Source organism: Anabas testudineus, chromosome 15, assembly GCF_900324465.2.
Source record: "Anabas testudineus chromosome 15, fAnaTes1.2, whole genome shotgun sequence".
Lineage (NCBI taxonomy): Eukaryota > Metazoa > Chordata > Actinopteri > Anabantiformes > Anabantidae > Anabas > Anabas testudineus.
The window spans coordinates 5,786,918-5,806,296 of NC_046624.1; the positions used below are offsets into that span (position 1 = coordinate 5,786,918).

General features: G+C 41.4%; 3 protein-coding genes across 16 annotated transcripts in view; all 3 read right to left on the reverse strand.

The window, feature by feature from the left end:
- Window positions 1–330: 330 nt before the first annotated feature.
- On the reverse strand, window positions 331–4,063 carry habp2 (hyaluronan binding protein 2). Its single transcript, XM_026356849.1, has 13 exons — window positions 3,911–4,063; window positions 3,374–3,620; window positions 3,098–3,190; window positions 2,896–3,006; window positions 2,692–2,808; window positions 2,490–2,600; window positions 2,240–2,411; window positions 2,058–2,155; window positions 1,575–1,968; window positions 1,321–1,463; window positions 972–1,106; window positions 724–869; window positions 331–613 (listed from the first exon to the last, which is right to left on the reverse strand). The coding sequence occupies exons 1-13, from the start codon at window positions 3,968–3,970 to the stop codon at window positions 446–448; spliced, it is 1,995 nt and encodes a 664-aa protein (XP_026212634.1). The 5' UTR covers window positions 3,971–4,063; the 3' UTR covers window positions 331–445.
- A 1,147-nt stretch (window positions 4,064–5,210) lies between these two features.
- On the reverse strand, window positions 5,211–7,230 carry LOC113158379 (probable E3 ubiquitin-protein ligase TRIML1). Its single transcript, XM_026354268.1, has 6 exons — window positions 7,171–7,230; window positions 6,660–6,755; window positions 6,257–6,490; window positions 6,105–6,151; window positions 5,875–6,017; window positions 5,211–5,776 (listed from the first exon to the last, which is right to left on the reverse strand). Exons 1-6 carry the CDS (start codon window positions 7,228–7,230, stop codon window positions 5,211–5,213), a joined length of 1,146 nt encoding a protein of 381 aa, XP_026210053.1.
- A 1,584-nt stretch (window positions 7,231–8,814) lies between these two features.
- Window positions 8,815–19,379, reverse strand: part of ablim1a (actin binding LIM protein 1a) — a 33,012-nt gene continuing 22,447 nt past the window's right edge. For 4 of the 14 annotated variants that reach the window (XM_026355384.1, XM_026355382.1, XM_026355383.1 and 1 more), the window contains exons 7-25: window positions 18,916–19,003; window positions 18,663–18,727; window positions 17,667–17,744; window positions 17,342–17,500; window positions 17,082–17,129; window positions 16,841–16,876; window positions 16,613–16,742; window positions 15,914–16,033; window positions 15,038–15,142; window positions 14,699–14,746; window positions 13,712–13,852; window positions 12,884–12,969; window positions 12,566–12,689; window positions 12,375–12,436; window positions 12,100–12,160; window positions 11,836–11,843; window positions 11,248–11,322; window positions 10,117–10,197; window positions 8,815–9,887 (exon numbers count right to left, since the gene is read on the reverse strand). In XM_026355384.1, coding sequence (XP_026211169.1) covers window positions 9,774–9,887; window positions 10,117–10,197; window positions 11,248–11,322; window positions 11,836–11,843; window positions 12,100–12,160; window positions 12,375–12,436; window positions 12,566–12,689; window positions 12,884–12,969; window positions 13,712–13,852; window positions 14,699–14,746; window positions 15,038–15,142; window positions 15,914–16,033; window positions 16,613–16,742; window positions 16,841–16,876; window positions 17,082–17,129; window positions 17,342–17,500; window positions 17,667–17,744; window positions 18,663–18,727; window positions 18,916–19,003 — 1,629 coding nt within the window. In that variant the 3' untranslated portion in view covers window positions 8,815–9,773. Of the gene's footprint in view, window positions 9,888–10,062; window positions 10,198–11,247; window positions 11,323–11,835; window positions 11,844–12,099; window positions 12,161–12,374; window positions 12,437–12,565; window positions 12,690–12,883; window positions 13,003–13,711; window positions 13,853–14,698; window positions 14,747–15,037; window positions 15,143–15,913; window positions 16,034–16,612; window positions 16,743–16,840; window positions 16,877–17,081; window positions 17,130–17,341; window positions 17,501–17,666; window positions 17,745–18,662; window positions 18,728–18,915; window positions 19,004–19,379 lie in introns of all 14 variants that reach the window. The other 10 variants (XM_026355387.1, XM_026355393.1, XM_026355390.1 and 7 more) reach the window with 7 other exon arrangements.

Genomic DNA, 19,379 nt, shown 5'->3' on the forward strand with positions numbered 1-19,379 from the left:
GGCTGAATGAGTAACTTGGCTGTAGTTTGGGAATTAAATGACCTGTGTGTAAACTACTGGCTTGCTCTTTGTACAACTTTCCCCTCCCCTCACTAGACCATGGAGGACATGCGTGCCTTCAGTCTCACATGTCAGTGCCCCCACTGAATTGAAACAATACTTAACAAAGTCAAATAACATAAACAGTCACCTTGTTTTTCTATAAGCACTAGACACTTAACTCTATTTTTATTTCAACACTAGAACACTGATCCAGTTGGCCACTTCATCCCATATCAGAAATAATGTGTTTGATCAACAAGAAAATTACGCATAAAATGCTCACAGCAATCACAGGTCAGTAATTTTTAATACAGGTTTGCCAGTAATGCCAGGGTTAACTGCACTACAGCAAAAGCTAAATCATGATGAGTAGTCGTCGTAGATACACAGGCTGGCATGCTTCTTATGGAAATGCTGTTTGAGTCTTTGACTTGATCCAGTTCAGGAAGTGAGTGAGACGTGTGTAGACCCCAGGCTTGTTCGCTCTCCCACACTCATCTCCCCAACTCACCAGGCCATAAAGAGTATGGGTGTTGTTCTGATTACAAGTCAGTGGTCCTCCAGAGTCACCCTGAAACCAGAGCAAACAGCTAAGATCAGCACATAAGAACCTACGTCATCCGAGTTAGTCACATAGACATTTGGTAGCATGTACTTAACAAGCAGGTTTTCTTTACTAACCTGACAGGAATCTACACCTCCCTGCAGATGGCCAGCACAGAACATGGTATTATCCAGAACGCTGCCATAAATTGCAGGTTCAGAGCACTTCTCCTGGTTGATCAGCAGTACGTTTGCTTGCAGCAAGTGATTGGTACCATACGAGGCTGCAGAGATGAGGTGATAATTTAGATTGTACTAACTACAACAACAAATGCAGTTTAGTTGTGTTGATTGTAAAACAATGTAAATGAAAATGTAAAAGGTACCTTGCTCAGTGACTCCCCATCCAGAAATGGTACACTCTGTCCCATCAGGCAGAGGGACATCGGGTAGACAGGCGGCCTTCACAAACTGTGTCTCATTAGCACAAACTCCAGCAGTACCACGCAGCCTCAGCAGAGCTTTGGAAAATTTACAACAAAATTAACAATTCATTACTTCTTGTAAATTTGAAGATGAAACTTTTAGTAACACATGTTCCAACCAAACTAAAAATGATCACGACACGGAAGCGCACAGTGTCACAGAATCCTCTTTTATTTAGACGTTCATTTCGGATACTGTTGGCAATATTAGTGCTTATCTGATATAAAATGTGACAGAAATGTAGATCACCTATGTCGTTGTAAACAGCTTTTGTAGTCTCCCTGTAGCCTTCGTGCACAATAGCCTCCTCAACCCTCAAGGTTTGCTCTGTTTCTTCTGCCGTATTCAGCGTCAGACCTCCAATCACCACCTGCATGTCCTTATTTGCCAGACTGTTCAAACACAAACAACATAAGGTTCAATACTTGTGTAAATTATTTACCAATCAGCCGTGTTTCATGCTTTATTTGTCCATATTGTTCAGTCATTTTAATTGTGCTCACATGCAGTGTCCAGCTGTCAGAACCCAACAGCTTGCGATGAGAACTCCTCCACAAATGTGTTTAAATTGCTGACTGGTAGTCTTTGGTCTCATTTGTAGGGAAACTTGCCAGGGTAGAGTCCCAGGAGTGACCTTCAGACCCCCAAAAATTCGTGTAATAGCCTTTACTGGCTGAGGCTTCCCACAGGTGGAAAATTGTTGGGGTAGAGTGGTCGCGCTAGGAACAGTGGGTGCAGGTTGTGTAGTCTGACTGGGCATCACAGTTGGAGACATGGTAGTTATGGGAGGTTTGACAGTAGTTGGCTTGGGATCTGCTGTAGGTTCAGGTTTTGGTGATGGTGGCCTGGCAGTGGTAGGCTTAGGGACAGTAGGGACGATATCCGTTGGCGGCACACCTGAAAAGACAAGCACGAGAAGATAACACAGCTATTTTTATTAACCACAATCATTTAATCATTAAGTTATCTGAAGCTTTAAAGCTGACTTGTTGGCACAGGACACTTTGTCACATCACAGTAGTCCCACAGCAACTTGCGGCCTCTCCTGAAGAAACACCAGGGCTTTTTGTCTCCATCTGGGTTTCTGGATCATGGAAAACATGTGCGTAAAAATACTGTTGCATATGTCGCGTGTAGTTTAAATATGCTGATTTGTTTTTCTCTTGACCTGCAGAAGTTGTGAACACCAAGTCCGTCTTTGTCCTGGTCGGCTGTGAAGGGACTAGTTCCTTTTACCAGGACGAAGTGAGAGCTCCAGTAGAGGCACTCGTCGCCATCGTCTGTCTCACTCACATTGCCACGATATGACTCTCCGTTGTCCACATAGCAGTCATCTGGGCCTACAAAATATAAACACTTAGTCAGCATATGCATCATAATGATTTGTGTTGAAAAGTAGTGTAAGGTGAAGCATTTACCAACATGGCAGAAACGTCCTCTGTACCCTTGAGGGCACTTGCAGTCAAAGTCATTTCCATCTTTGATGCATTCCCCACCATTCCTACATGGATTAGGCTCACACACTGAAACTTTGATAGACAATGGTACACTGTGTAAGTTTGATCCCAGAAAGGAGAAAAGCAGCGTTCTGTCTTGTTTAAAAAACGAGATACTTCTTACCAGTCTTGCAGTCCGGAGGCTGGAAAGGCTCCTTGCATTTGCACTCGTAAAATGGTGGATTTGAAGTCAACACACATTCACCTCGCCCGCACAGACCTATCTTACAAATCTGTGGACCTGAAGACAGTGACACAATGTGTTTATTTAATTCATTCATTCTTTCTCACTACATGATGTGCATATATGTGTGTTTTGCAGGCTAACCTTTCTCGCATCTCCTTCCGTGGTAAGGTTTGGGGCAGTCACACTTGAATTTTCTCTTGCCTTTCTGCTCACACACCCCGTTGTTGAGACAAGTGTTTGGGGTGCACTGGCCTGAGAAGTGAAGGGTATTGAGGGGGGAACATGCTCTTTAAATTGGAGCTTTCCAATGGTGACATAAAATACTGAAAGTTTACTCTCCTACCTGCTAGTTCTTGAAGTTCAGAAACCCAGTCTTTAATATGGTCCTCTTCATCATCATCATCACCAGGTTTTTCTATTATCTTAAAGAAGATGTCTAAAACAATATTAGCTTTAATTAGACAGGGGTTAGTCAGGTACCACCATCTTCTCTCTTACCCTGTAAAACCTGCACATATTTTAGATTTGGTATCATGTGACGCATTCACTGTTGTTCACAGTGAAGGACTGTGAGGACTTAATACTATGTGTTAATAAACTAATAAAAACAAGCAGTTACCTTCAATTATGTCTTTATATCTTCCTCTCATTCTTGCAAGTGTGCCTAGATTATGACTCCCAGGTCCTGGACGGGCATGATCATGATGCTCCTGACCGTGGTGCTTGTGATCCTGATGCCCGCGTTCACTGTGCTCGTGATGCCCGTGTTCACTGTGCTCGTGATGCCCATGATCACTGTGCTCGTGATTGTGCTGCTTATGATTTTGATGTTCCCGATTTTTTTTTTTGTCCTTTTCTTCTTTCAGCTGAATCAAAATAATCATTTCCAATGATAACACTCAATCAAGTACAATAAAAGATTTTGTGATTAGTACAATTTTGTTGATATTCAAACGCATCAGCCTTTAACCTTACAATGACCACAAAAAAGTATTAAACAAAGATTTTAAAACAGAAACATGAGCAACAAGCTGTACTGCAGTTTATTCACAGAAAAATGTCCATCATTGGACACTGCAACATTGGAAATAAAAGTCAATACATGAGATTTTTGCTACACAAATTCTTGTACAACACCAGGATAGTGAATACATACTTCAGCAGGTACAAGCAGCACTGCAAAGAGGACGCAAAGGAAGAGGATCTTCGAGTTCATGATGGCAGAGGATCAGAAGACATCTAGGGGAGTAGAATGAGAGCGTGCTGCCTGTCAGATCACACACACTCACTCTAAACATTTCTGTGAGTCCACTAACCTTTGAATCACCAGGGTCTGGCGCCCATCCATGATGCTGAGTCATACAGTTTATTGATTTGAACTGTTCTCTTAGATATATATATATATTTTTTTTTTTTTAATAATAGCCAAAATGCTGTTCATTCATGTAATATGCAGAATCACTATTACCTCTTCAGATGTCTTTCATATTGAAATTCATATAAATCCATTTTTATCAGATAGGTTAAGCATACACTCAGTTGCAACGCAGAGGCTCAGAAAACAAATTTGCTAAGAGCTAGAGATGTTTGTTTGACTGTAGACTTTGGATCTACTACACCAGGTGCATCTCAGGATAAATAATGTGCTCTTAGATCCCATTTTAAACACCAATGAACCACAATTTATCTGGTTTCTAATAGTCTGGTATATTTATCTCAAATTTGAATACACACACATGCACTGGTGTTCTATATGGACACACACACACAAAATAAAATGTAAATAAAAGTTTGCAAGTGACTGAGGTATGTAAGTTGAACATGATTCAGTTAAGTTTATAATTTTGATTAATCCAACTTATTAGTTAGATGCACAATCTAGTTTCACTTTCTTTTGGCAAGCTCCATTAAAAATGCATGACAATGAAGATATGATTTTGCATCCATTTTATAGGAATAATAATAATTGTTTTAAATTACATTCTGTGCAATGGATTGCCATGAAAATTTTCAGAGCATAAGTAGCGTAACATTTATTATGGAGCAGCAACAAATCTTAAGCAAACAAGATGGTTGGCGGAGGACGATCCCAGCTTCTATTTGGTGCTGTGCTGACGTCTCCTAACATAACTTTGTCAAACCTTTAGTTTTTTTGGTTTATGATTAAATACCAGAAAAAAACATCACCTTGAACTGCACTTTGTCCATAGCATGCTAACATGCTAAAGAAAAGACTGTTAACATGGTTCGTGCATGGTCATGGTCATGCATTGCACCTGCTACCTGCTTCAGTGTGTTAGAATTGTCACACGGATATTGGTATTTAGCTCAAAGCACCAATGTATGTACAACCTCACAGAGCAACAGGCATTGGTGTAAACTTGTCTTGTTTAAAGCAATTAGTTAGGCATTAGTTAGGCAATACTAAAATCCTCTGTGGAGCTGCTATTCAGAGATCAGTAGTAGGGAGATGAAGTGTTACAGATTACAATAGGCATTGCATTATTCCCACTGTGGTCGTGACCTGGACACAGGGCCAGGTGGAGGCAGTCTGAGAAGGTTGCTGTGCAGAAAGAAAACAGTGGAGTCATATTGTCTGCCTCAAGAAATGTCACCAATCCAGCAGGGAAACTGCATAAAACACCAATTCGACAGAAGCGTTTGGTGAAAGGTAGCTGATGGGGCACCCCTGCATGCCAAGCTGTGTACTCCCCATCAAAGAACTCCACACACCAAGACTCATCCCCACGACCCAGCCAGCATTTTTCAGTGGTGCCCTTTCGGGGAATGGTGGGATAGGTGACGCCCAGCTCCCAGTAGGTCTTCCCAGTCACATCAATCTCCCAGTAATGACGACCAAAACTGAAGCCTTGCAAGCTGATGACGTTAAGGGTGGTGTCAAAGCGTCCGGGGAGGTCAGAAAGTTGCTGCCAAGTGTCTGTGTAAGTGGCACTGTCACCCTGGGGCGAGATGATCAGCTTCGGGTGAGCTGTCTCTGGATCCAGCCTCACTTCACTCGAATCTGGAGACACACATTTACCATATTTATTGACAGAAATCCATATATTAAATAGATTGAGATGTAGTTATACGAACAAAAGGAATAACGTGTCAACTGACAACTCTTGATGAGTTTCTTCATTATAGGGGTTTGAGAGCAAATAAACAGCAGCATGTTGTTAGTGAGGCTGAGGATCTGTTCAGTTTTAGCCTCGTCCAGGCGCACGCTCCTCGGGTCTGTCGTGTTTAGCAGATCCAGCACCCTGCAGGAGCAGACCATAGTGAGAAACATGAACAGTATGCTCCACTGTTTATTATTTTTTATTAGTCATTAAGATTTGTTGCCATACTTGTCCGCTGTCTGTATGTCTTGGTGCTCAGGGTATGAAAAGAAAGACTGAAGAAAAGCAGAAAAATCAATCATTAAATGCACCACATACAGGAGAAAGATGATTCAATGATAATTAGTCCACTGGATTTTGCCACTAGCAAGTTTTATTACCATTGTATCAGGCTCAGTCTCAGTCTGATCCAGTGCCACAGTGAGTCTGGCCAGTTCCTGCTCGATTTCTTGGATCAGTGAACAGTTTTTCTCCATCAGCCCATCCAGTGCAGACACAGCAGCTCGTTCCTCCACCTCCAGGTGGCACAGGGTAATCCTCAGGTCCTCATCCAGGACAGCCTGGATCTCCTGATATTTTCGTGTGATGTTCTCCCTGATCACTGAGGACTTTTTCTGAGTCAGACATAAGCATTCATCAGTTTATTAAACTGCCTGATCACGGTTGTTGCAGGATCACTGATGAAATATGTAGGCTAATCTTTTTAAATTAATGCCACAATAAAGACAGAAAAATTCATATTACAACAAAATGTATATGCTAACTTGCTTAAACACAACTTACTGTGATTTCAGATTGCCGTGCTGCCAGTTTCTTCAGTCTGTATTTCACTGCTTCTCTTTGCTTCTTTAGACACTCTTGGTGCTTTTCTATTGTCTCCTGCAGAAAGGGTTGTACAAACAGGTGACAAATTAAAAAAAAAAACCCTAAATGTTTGACCCTTGGCCTCCTGAACTCTTCCCTTCCCTTATTCGGTGTGTGGAAGGTGGTGCTGTAGAACACTTTCTAACATGCCCACAAATGTAAAGTGCAGCTGCAGAATAAGTTTATTGTGAGACCTGATGTATAACAGACAGGAACTGACAGGAGACTGACAGGAGTGTGTTTACTACAACTTGTCTCCAGTCACTTCACTGTGTTTTATGTCTTTTGAGGCTGTATTTTGATATTTTGCAGTTTCCTGTAGCACAACCCAAAGCAATGCTGTATTGGTGCCAACTAGTCAGCTGAAAACTACACCTGACTGGCACACTGCAGGGCTTTGATCCCAGAGGCAAGCATCTGTCCTCCATACTCCAAGTGTCAGTGTTTGCACCACCTTCACCAGAATGACATTTGTGATTGTTGGATCCATGATTCACATTTGTCTCAGTAATTTCCTTTGTGATTGAACGAGGCCACACTGCAGCACTTGAACTGTACTAGACTCTCTACCTTGTTCAGGAACATATTTTTTTATGACATTTTAATGATCATAGTTTCTGCTAGTGTATTTCTATTACAATATTGAGGACCATTTTCCAAAGTGTACCATCGTTTTCTACAGTATTAGTGCCTTTATCAAATCTGGGTGTTTGCTTACTGATACCATATTTAGATGTTTCACTGTGCAGAATGATGATGTAGGTGGAAAGATTGACCCTAAAAGCGTTTTGACACGCTTTATGCATGCAGGATGATTTCTCTGACGTCCCAGCTTGTTACATAAAACTCTTTTGCTGACACCTCCAGTGCACATACAAAGAAAATAGGCTTTTAGTTTTAAGTCTGAGACATCTTGGATTGATAGTTACAACATTAGACATTTTTTAAAAACAATGTTTGCATATTCATCCTGTTGGAGGAAGAAGGTGTAGATGCAGGTTTGTTTGGTATAATGGTGTTTTATATTAATATTCCAACCCCAAAACAGCTCTGCAGGACATCCTTGTGGTGCGTTTTCAATTTTAGTGTATTAGGAGACAACAAACACACTACACTGATTTTACAAATGAACATTAAAGGTACTATTACATAGTACTGCGCATACCTTAAGCATACAAAAAAAAGCTGTGTAAAGCCTTTTTGTGGCAGAGGGAGCTACACTAAGATAAATAGTTTGAAGTGACGTCACCAGGGCAACACGTTTCCACCTGAGTCAGCATGTGCTGGATGCAAAGTTTGAAAATGTACATGTACATTTGTCTGCTCATTTTCTCTGTTTGAAATTAAGGTGTGAGGCTATGTTAGCAACAACTTATTTTACACACCTGAGGTTCTGTCCTAAAGGTCAAAATGCATCACTGTTAAGAAGGTAAGAGCAGCAAGGAAGAAGAAAGTGGCCAGTTGACACAATATCTTCAGAACTGCTGCATCAGTTTTGAATGTAAACCTGGAGTAATCTCATAATATGTGGAAAGTGATTTTTAGGTCTGGTTTCATGGATACAGCCTGCTGTAGTTGACATGCACAGTAGTTTGCATGAGTCTTCAATGCAAACTCAAAATCTTATAAAACCTTGGATATTATGAACAAAATAAAGTCTCATGTCTTGCTTTTCCAAATTTTCCAAAATGTGATATACTTTAGTATGAGATGTGATGTGAACACTATAAGAAATATAATTTCAATATTGGCAGATTTACTTGGTACTTTCTGTTCATTAGTGTGAGTATTGACTCATTAGAGGTGCTAACTATATATAAAACTTAAAGATGTTTTTATATACTGTAAATATTTGTATTTGAGTAGAAGGCCGAAGTAGAAGTATTTGGAAATCACTGTAGCTTGAACTGATCGGTGTTTGCATAGAAGGTCAAAAATCTCCAGTGTCTGAATGGTTCAATAAAGGTCAACCAGTCCACATATTACCTCTAACCCTGTGTAACATCACTGATCCAGAGTGTTTATTGGTTGAAATGCAAAGAAAAAAAACAGAAAGCAGAAAAGAGGCGGTGGGTACCTTTGGTATAGCTGAGGATCATATGGTTCATGGTGATTTAAAGCTTTATTGGCTTAGATTTCAATACAACAAATGGCAGTGTGGGTTTTCATTTATAAAACAGTACTTTCAAATACAGTTGCTTCCCTACATCAGGTGTTTTATCTATTTGTTGCTTACTGTATGTTGGACACGGCATTAAAATATATCAAGATTTGTACTTCCAATACATGTAAAGGGAAAATGTCTGGTCATGTTAGTGATAGCCTGAGTACAGAGACATTTTCTTTTTTGACAGGGGTCAGATGAATGTTTGGTGCACAGTAGCCAGGGAATGATGTGTTGATGCTTGAATGACTCATTTTCATGTAGACCTAGTAAAACAGTTGGTGGGTCAGCTCGCTGCTTTCCCATTGGCTTTTTTTTTTTTTTTAATTCAAGGACTCACTGAGCCGATTCTCGCAAACTTTGGGCTAAAATACTTTTTCAGCCCAAGCAAAGGAAAGCTGACACATGTTCAAGCTACGAGCATGGACATTTTGTAATGGTGCCATGAGGTTCTACTGTACTTACAAAGTTCCACAGGAATCAACAGCAACAAATAGTAGGAATAAACAAGCAAGAAACGGAGGAGAGCAGTTCCACTCAAAGCAAAGCAAGAGTTAAAACAAGCGCAGTCAAACCAAATAACATGAGCCTATTAATCATTCATTCTTTGTCATTTTTGAACATGGAAGAAAGTGTCATTCCTTGTTTCCTGTGCAAGTCTAGCTAGAGGAATCATCCAGCTCACAGTCTCAGGAAGCATCAGAGCAAAAAGAGTCCATTTCATGGCTTCCTTGGTTATGTCAGGATAAAACAAAAAACAAACAATAAAAAAAACAGAAGAGAAGGAAATAAACCAAATCCTACATCTAGATTACAGTTGTTGTGTGCTATCTGAATGAATGTACAGTATATGCATGCTGCTCTGAGTGCTAGAAGAGCTTGGCCTTCTTTTTCATGTCGTTGCGTTTCCACAGGGGAAGCCTGTCAAACTCCTGGATCTCCATTCCAAAGATGTCAAAGAACGTTTCAGGTGCTAAGTGGCGCTAGAATTGAGAACAAAGGTGGAGAAAACAAAGGAGGGGGTTGGGGTGGGGGAGGTGGGAAGGGGTGTCCTTGGTTAGCACCAAAGCCATAAAAAGGGTCACTGCAAAAATGACAAGAAGCAATGGATACTGCACATTCCTTGCTACAACTGAATTTGTGTAACATGTTATTTACACAAAGTAGAGAAATCCAGTGTCAACTGTGGGCAGTCAGGTGGAAAACTGATACCTCCAGTCTGGTTCTGTCCACATCCCTGGGCAGTTTAGCTCTTCCTCTACTGGTTATCATGAGCATTTCATAGGGATACACCTTCAGAAGGAGACACTCATCAGTGAACAGGTCAAACCTACAGGCTAGAGTCAGAAACCTCACAAACCATTTCTGTCACACAAGATTTGAGATATTTCACTAGGTAATTCTGACTGTGACAAAGGGAACACTGGTCGGGAGAACAGGTATGTGACAGGAGGCCGACTGGGAGTGAGAGCTGTTTATTAGGATGTCGTGGGGAAATGCAGGGTGCCACAGTGTGAACACTTTTTTTTTTTTCTTTGGTGTAATAACGTGCAATAGATAAGATAAGGGAAGAAACATGAAAACGGAGCTGTGTAATGGGCTGTACCTTTAGAGAAATTTAATGCAAAACTAAAAAAAGAACTAACATCAGTAATGTAGGCCAAGTAAATCCACATGGGAATGATTGTCCTGGAAATCCAAAGTGCCTCCACTTTTCTAAATAACTAATCCCCTCTGTACAAGACGAAACTGACAAGTGATAGTTATGTTGGCAGAAATGCTCAATAATAAGCTATTTGAAGCCTCTGAACAACTCATATCCACACATTAATGTGTACGCTCCCTTATATACTACATAGTATATAGTGATATGAGTTGTTTGGATGACAATCTGGATGTTGGATTCTCCACTGTATGTTTCATACAGTATCCAGCCACTGTAAGTCACAGCTATGTGCAGATGAACATGGAGAAGCCAGCATGCTAAGCACTACATTGACTCGGCACCTCCTGAAGCAGCATGCTTAATCAGGAACCCGGCTAATGTGAGTCTTTCACTTCCAGCAAAAATCTCTTACAGCTGTTTAATTCTTCCACCAATGTCCCCACGCTACGAGGGTAAATGTAACATGCTTATTATTCTTATTTCATCCTGCTCATTTGGGCTGGTTTCTATTTTTTTTGTTGAATTGTCATGGTTAGATTCTCTCTAAATTAGCATTTATAGAGTTTGTCTTTACGTTAAAAATGCATTTAAATAAGAGGACAATGTATGAATTTATTTAAAATATTAAAGCATAGATTACAATCCTGTCATTAGTACAGAAAGAAGAAGATACTTGCTTTTGGTTCCAACATATTAGGCATAGATACTCCCCTGTCCATCCTTGCAAGTGCTGCACGGCCATCCTTAATGTGCTAAAGAATAAAACATACACAAATGTAATATAGTGGAAGGGGACTACAGGTTAATGGCATGGATATGTCCACTAATGACAGTGGGCACAGTGTTCACTGGATGGAGTGTGGATGCTGTTTAGTATCTTCATTAATATTCATGATGAGCAGTCGTTCACATGTTTTCTAAATGTCTTTATAGTTTTTTTTTTCTATGGTGAATTTAGAAATCAAATGTAACATTTGGCTTGAGTTTTAATATTGGTCGACAACACACAGAACAAGACATGAGGCAATGACTGTACATTGCATTTACAGAACACTGGTTCAGCTACTGGGCAGTGCATGTTTAGGTATTTGTAATCACTGCACTGCATGCCCTGTAGTTGACACTAATCTCACAGTGATGCAAGCATGTAGCAGGAGTGGGCAGTGTGCATTCAGGGCAAAGTATCTCTTGCAACCCACGAGCAAGCAAATATATGATGCAAGGTAAGGAAGCATGCCATGTGAAAAAGCAGATGAGAGACATACCTGAAACTCTGCAGGACAAAATGGGACAGAAAATGAGACTCACAGTTAATGGTTTTGCTGTCAACCCCCCCTCCTGCCAGGCTACTATCTACAACACTGCTGTCGCTGATGACACATTGTGTGAATAACTATGCAAATATTCCAAAATGCTTGTCCGTTTATGTACATGTAGCAAGCCTTTTTGTTTTTACACTGAGGCTGAATAGTTCTGGTGAAATTGGCAAGAGATTTGCTTGGTAGCCATGTTTTGCTAGCAGCTCTCACCTCTGCCTCCTCCACACATGTCACCATAGCTGTTGTACTGGGTGAAATCTGTTGACTGGGGCTGCAGAGACAGAGACAACAGTGAATCAATAATAACCTACGGACATGCTGATGCTAAGTCAGGGCCAGAAAGAGTTGCACAAGCTCGTTTTTTAAAAGCAACCAGATGAAAACTGAAATTCCCTGAAAAACATCATTTGAACTGACGAGACGACGTGATGAGAAGGAGTTTCTAAGCTTCCCTTTAAATGTACGTGTAACAAATGAGCCCTCACCCGATGCAGCCCGTTCCTTCCATATCCAGGTAGAGAATTAGTTTTGGTCGGAGAAGTGGGATCTGAAATATAAATGTAGTTTGGAATTATGTTTGGGTTTAGATTAAATAAAAACAAATAGTGTTACTTTGTACTGTTCAAATAACCCAGATCTGGTGTTACAGTACATTGCTGACAACTCAGCACCGTACCTGCGTCACAGTTGCTCTGTTTGGGGTCATAGCGCTGAGCAGAGAGGCTACGTGCGTGACGTTCTCTGATCTGCTCTTTTTCCATCTCCTCCTTGAAAATGAGCTTTCCTAAGCCAGATTGAATCTACACACACCAAAGACATTCACATTATTACAGTATGCTCACAGGTCGACTGATACCATTTATGTGCCGTACATGGTGGTCAATAATTAATATAGGTTATACAGCAGCTACAGGAGCCCATGTGTGTTTATGTTTGCATTAGTAGCTGTTAAATCGAACAGCAGTCTGGTTGGAGGCTACTGCATCTCACCGACCTTGCTGAGATGCTCCTCCTGGAGCTGCTTTCTTTTCAAGGCCTCTTCCTCCTCTTCCTCTCTGGATCGCCTCCTCCCTTCTGAACCTGCAGGTGCCGTACGCAAGCACAAAACGTTACCTAAAATACATTTATACGCACAAATAAAGACACACGCCTCTTTCTGGAGGAAACCATGCTTCACGCGTACAACTTGATAAAAATGCTTCATCCAGAGTTCAATTTTAGAGAATGACAGAAAGATACAGCTGCTTCATTTGATTAGAGAGCGGTAAAAAATATATATACAGGAAACAAGTAACAGGTGGATGATAAAACACAAATGTGAGACAGAGTTGACGAGACAGAAATACATAAGGACTTAGGACTTATTGGAATATTTGGCTAAACTGACATGACAGAGGTCTACACTTCTGTCATGTCAAGACTTTACTGGATGTCAGATACACAGAACAGCACAATGTAGGACAGACAGACAAAAGTCAGTTTGAAGTCAGTCTCAGTTATCTCTGTCCAAGTCATTTGTGGCACTATGTGTTCAGCTAGTGCGCCCATCATGTGCAGTAAATGAACGGAAAATGATGAAACTGATACTACAGTACCTCAAGCAGAAAATAATATGGCAGCAGCAAAAACTAAACAGTGCTTCTGCTTTGTGCAAGCAAAACATAAAGGCAAATACTGTAAAGTGAGAACACCGTGAGCTCGGAGAGAAGCAGGGATGCAGTTAAGCTTTTGGGGCAGTTCGAAGGGAGAAACAATAAGAGATAGGTTGTTGTGGGGTGTCTATTGTAGCAGTGCAAGCAATGCCATCAGGAGCCTACTGTACCTAATACAGCGAGAGAGTAGGGCCAACGGTCGCCCTCACTCCGCAAGGTGTCATCCGGAGACGGAGCATGGGCAGCAGGGAAGGTGGCGGATCTGATGATGTCATCAGCAGACTTGCTTTGATGTGCTATGGCAGTTGTATCTAGGTTGGTAACCACGGGAACTGATCTATCAGTGTCTGGGTCACGGTCTCAACCAAAGGTTAACATCCTAGCACCATCGATCATTTCCTCTTGGTTTCAAGTATATGCCATCTACAACTGCATATAAGGTATTTCCTAACAAGTCACTAAGTGTTGGCTACAATTGAAGAAAGGTCATAAAACCAGCGTGCGTGAGTTGCACACAATGGAAAGTGGGATATTCACTTTTCTGTACATATTCTACTGCTACAGTAGTTTATCATGTACGCCTCTTGGAAAATGATTTATCATTAACCTGTCGTTGTCACAAGTCGGCAAAATTGAAGAGGGTGGCGTGTAAACGAACTACTGTGACTTGTTAAGATGGATGCTACAGTGTGAGACAGAAGAGGATTGGAGACAGACTTCAAACAGTGCTCACACACTGACACTGAAGGTGACTACATGGTTAAATGAATACACAGTTTCAGCTCATTAATAAAAGGATTTTCAGTAAAGAGACCAGCTCAGTAACATTCAGAAACAGTTTCTAGTGCAGTGGTTCCCAATCATTTTGGACTATTAACCTCCACTCTCCTGTCAGAATTACTCAAATCAAACCTCTTATTACAGTACTTTTTTATGTCTTGTTACCTGTTTAGACTTCTAACTAACTGGTTTTCATGCACTCTTTCAGGCACTTCACCTGATTTATATATGTGGATCCAACTTCTTTCTATTTATTCAAATGAGTGGAGCTACTCTGCCCTGGTTAGGAATCACTGATCTAGAGTATTCCTCTGACACTACATTAATTAAACAGACATTTTTTACAGTAAATTTGACTATAAATACTGTAAAGGTACCGTGTTGTTTGTAGATGGGTGGTTTTCTGTAGATGTTGCTCCCCTGATCTGAAAACATTTTAGTATAGACAGAAAACACATTTACAGAGTATTCGGTGCCACTATTACACAAATTGAAGATCTATGGTTAACATCTCAACATCAAGCCATGATACATTGCCATTACATTCAAATGCACCCTTTTTCCTGTTGATACATCTGTAGAGAGGATCCAAAATGGAGTACAATGAAATACTGTAGACAGACAGAGAGACAGACAGATAGATAGATAGACAGACAGACAGACAGATAGATAAAAACCTAGGGACAAGCAGTGACAGGGTGCGCTCCAGCTCCTACCTGGGAGGTGGAAATGTTTAGGGGTCTGAGAGAGAGGCGGGGTGACCGGCTGGTTGTCGGGCCTGAGCGGGAGAGGAGAGCTCCGGCCACTCGGCGGGTCAGTGCCTCCAGTGAGAAGAACCAAGAACAGAACATAAGCAGGGATACTAGGGAGCCACAGTTTGAACGGTGCAACACACAGGGACCAAATTGGACCATGTGAAGTGAAGTGAAGGGAATGGGAGACATTCTGGTTGGTTTTGATAAATGGAGCGGTACGCTGTGTGCAAGATCAAGGTACAAAAGCGAATCGAGCTAGCAGGGTTTAAAAGAGCAATACTGAATGCTTGGGAGATTTGTTATGAGTCATGAAGCATAATGTGTGTTAGTCTGTTGTATAATATGAGCTCATGGTTCAATAAAAGTTCACATTTAAGAAGTTAATACCTCCCAGCATGCAATAGCAAACTCATATTACCATATTTTCCTTTTATCTCAGCCTTACAGTTTACTACAGTCTGGAGACTCATTCTGAAAATGCAATAAAGTCATCCAACATTCAGGAAACTGTCAGTTAGGATACTGGATTAGGACTGCTAGTATCTCTAAAGTACATGCAAAACTGCAGAACACAAACACAAAGCCCGTCCATAAGTTTGGCAGAGGCTGTGTTAGTCAAAGGTGAAGAACTGCACGGTAGTTAGTGAAGAATCCGTGCCTTGGCAGCATGGGTGGGACTAAGACGCAGCTATGACCATATGAGCAATGATCCAGAATGGAGCAATGGATCTATGGTGACAGATGGGACATCGAGGGGACGTGACATCCCCCGTGACGATGGAGATGATGTGTTGCCTTGTGGGAAGGGGGCAGCAAAGAGTGGAGTGGGGGCCTTACCTTGGCTATGGGGGAGGAAGTGGTGTCTGAAAGGGGAGGTGGGGCGGGAGTCATTATTTCTGGAGCCCACACTGTTACTGCACAAGGAGGAGCAGAGCTTCTGCATGCCTGTCTGAGCCTCTGCAGGGAGGAAGGGTGTGGGACAGGGGACAAAACCCCAGGACCAGGCAGCAGAGGTGGACAATGTCGGGGGGGGAGATAGAAGGTGAGGGACAAAAGAATAGGGATATAAAGAAGAGTCCAATGTCAAAAAGAGGAAATTAAAGACACTCGAAGCGAGAAGTATTAAAGATGAACAGTGAGAAAGAGTAACACTTTAAATTAAACCTTTCAATGGAAAAACACAGAAAATTGTGTTAAAAGGCACAAAATTGACTTTAAAGTTGTTATTCTGCAAAATTCCAGTCACGTCAAATATTACAAAACAAAATAAAACAAACCAACAAAAAAAAAACAAAAAAACAAGTATAGTCGTAACAACCAAAAGTCAATTTTGGTAAAGTGGAAGCGATCAGAAGAAAGAAAGTGGGAAACTTAAGGTGGAGGGTCAGCGAACAGTCATCTACCTGAACACTTCAGATCTCCTCAGTCTAAATCTAATTTATGATGTAACACACACACACACACACACACACACACACACACACACACACACACACACACACACACACACACAAAATGGTCTTTTTAATTACTCACCTGGCCTGTGAAAATGCTGTGGTGACCGTGATAGGCTGGGGGTGTAACCATGGCGATTATAAACTGGCGATCCTATGGAGCCCTGACTGGTGGACCTCTGGAGGATGCGTTCTCTCCTGTCATAAGAGCCCTGAGACACACACACGCACGGACAACTGTTATAAACAGCTGTTAAATAGATTATATACAGCATTTACAGTTTAGAGTTTGACAGAATGATGAGCTCACCTCAACAGATGGGGTTGGCGACATGTTTCTCAAGGACTAGAAAGAATCAAACAAGTACAAATTATAACTTCATCAGTTTATTTAACCATTACACTGCTTCATAACAAGCTGCAAAAAAATCACCAGTACCTCTCTATTACTGTTTGTAAAATAGACACAGCCTTTATTTATATGATGTGATTCTTGACTTTGTGATTTAGGTTTATTTATCTTTATTAGCACACACACTGACATATCTCACCTTCTCATCAGGCAAGGGGGAACGCTCCCTCCTGGCAGTGGTGTGGAGCTGTGAGGGACACACGATTTCAGTACTGCATAAGAACGTTCACTACACTACCATTACATAGCATTGTGTTTTTCCTTTTTTAAATGAGAATTCCTAAAAGCATAGCTCACAGCCAAAGAGAGGCCTAAGAACTATTTTCTTACAGCACAGTGCCGTATGTGCACAAAGACAATTTGCATGCCAGAATAGAAGCATGCGGTCTGTGTGTTTACCTCTCCCACACTCTCTTGTCTCTCCTCTCGCTCATCCAGGGAGGTGGTGTACATGGGTTCATAGGTAATAAGATCAGGGCGCTCAATGTCATAAATGGCTTTGACTTTTGGAATGGCAGCTAGGTCTCTGTAATCAAGGATCTCATTGTCTACTTTTGCCTAGGGAGACAAATAAAGACAAACATGCACACATGGACAAAAGTAAGGGGAGATTACTATTCTAATCATTTACTGTTATATCTAAACTAGTGTTATTATAAAAAAAAAGGGTTAGGTCATTTTCGACTAAGAGACAAAACAAATGGCATATTGTGACATATCTTACATAGATCGTGTGACCCGGTGAGCCAGGTATGCTTGAACCAGGTCTGGAACAAATACTCTCGGATGACGACCTCGTAGGCTGTGAGAAGAAAACACACGAGTGGCTGTTAGTCACAGCAGCGTTTGTCAGGCAGTCAGTCTCCCATGATCCACAGCCCTGAGCCATCTGCATATCAACCACGATTATTACACAAAACAGCACTACACCTTTGGTCTTCATAGCGTATGAGCAATGAGAGGGAACTGTAACCCCTGTATTTACATTTTGTGAATTACATCAAGTGCTTTGAAATTCTAACATGTCATCTCATGATTAGGTCATTCATTTGCAAATTTGCAAAGTGAATGAGTGCTTTAGCATTGTGAAATTTATGTTCTTAAGAACCTCATGCCTGTTTATGGGAAACGAACAGTTTGGATGGCAGCGGCACGTCTGAATGCGGTGTAATTAAATGAGCTTTTTGCCTAATGGATAAATGGGGATCTTCGAAAAGAAAAACAAATTAGTCATCTGTGATATTGTTTCTGCTCCTCCAAATGTGTGCGCATCGTCATCTCATGCACCTTTCATATGAGCGTACTTTTAAAACACAAGACTTAATGGCTCAGAATGACACAAAGAGAGGGCACTGCAGGCTGTCTCCAGCAGATGGCAGCATACAGTGTGTCGTGTCCTATGTACAGTATATGGTGGAACACAGGATGATGCCATCTCATAGCCAATAGCGAATACAGTACCTGCCTTTCTGTTTTTTGAAGGAATAAGAGGGACGGAGGTAATAGCTGTGGAGGAAGGGAGAGGGGGGGTTCACAGGACATCACACAGGGGTCGTGCCTCACTAGTTCACACATATATTACAGTTAACATAGCCTTTTACTTAAACCACAGTAGTTTGTTTTTTTTGTATTTTCTTTTGCTTCCACTACCACAAGACATAAACAGAAAGGTACATTTATTCAAGACAAAGTCATGGACAATAGAGAGCCAAACTCCTACCCGCTCCCTGTGTCTCTCCTCTGTTCTGGTGGTGTTCTTGCAGCCAGGATGCCAAACTGTTGATCCTGAGGAGGGAGACAGAGAGTGAGAATACATTTTGAGAACTTGGAGTTTTATATAGGTATAAAATATATTCATGCTATTACAATATGTGGTATGACTGAATATGATCCAAAGTGTCCTTTTGACGATGGGTCAAATGCAAAATAATGAGGTTTCATTTGATAGTGACAAATCGGGCTGGTCTATTCACCTTGCAGATACATCTCTTCTCCTTCTGTGAACATCTGATTGCACCTGCTGCATCTCGCACAGCTGGGATGGTAGTGCTTATCTCCTGCCTGGAAAACACAGCGCACACAACACTTGACTTGACATCCCAGGAAAATGAAGATCAATGAAGCCTGGCGAAATGCGAGTGAAGCAGGGCTGTGACTTCCAGGAAATAAACCCAGTGCTCTGCCTGCTCTTAGCTAAATTTCATTCCTTTAACACCCAGAACCTTTTAGTGCAACGGACAGTTTCATCAGATCCACTGTACTGGTCACCGCTCTCCCGACCAGAATTACTGCTGATGAAACCGTGGCTCTGGGCAGTTGTAGTGAATATACTGTATCTCCTAAAAATGATTTACAGGGTCCTGAATGTAGCTTTCAGGACCCTGGAAGAGACTTCACAGAGTCAAGCAAGCATCTGTGAGGATATACGGCAAAGTGA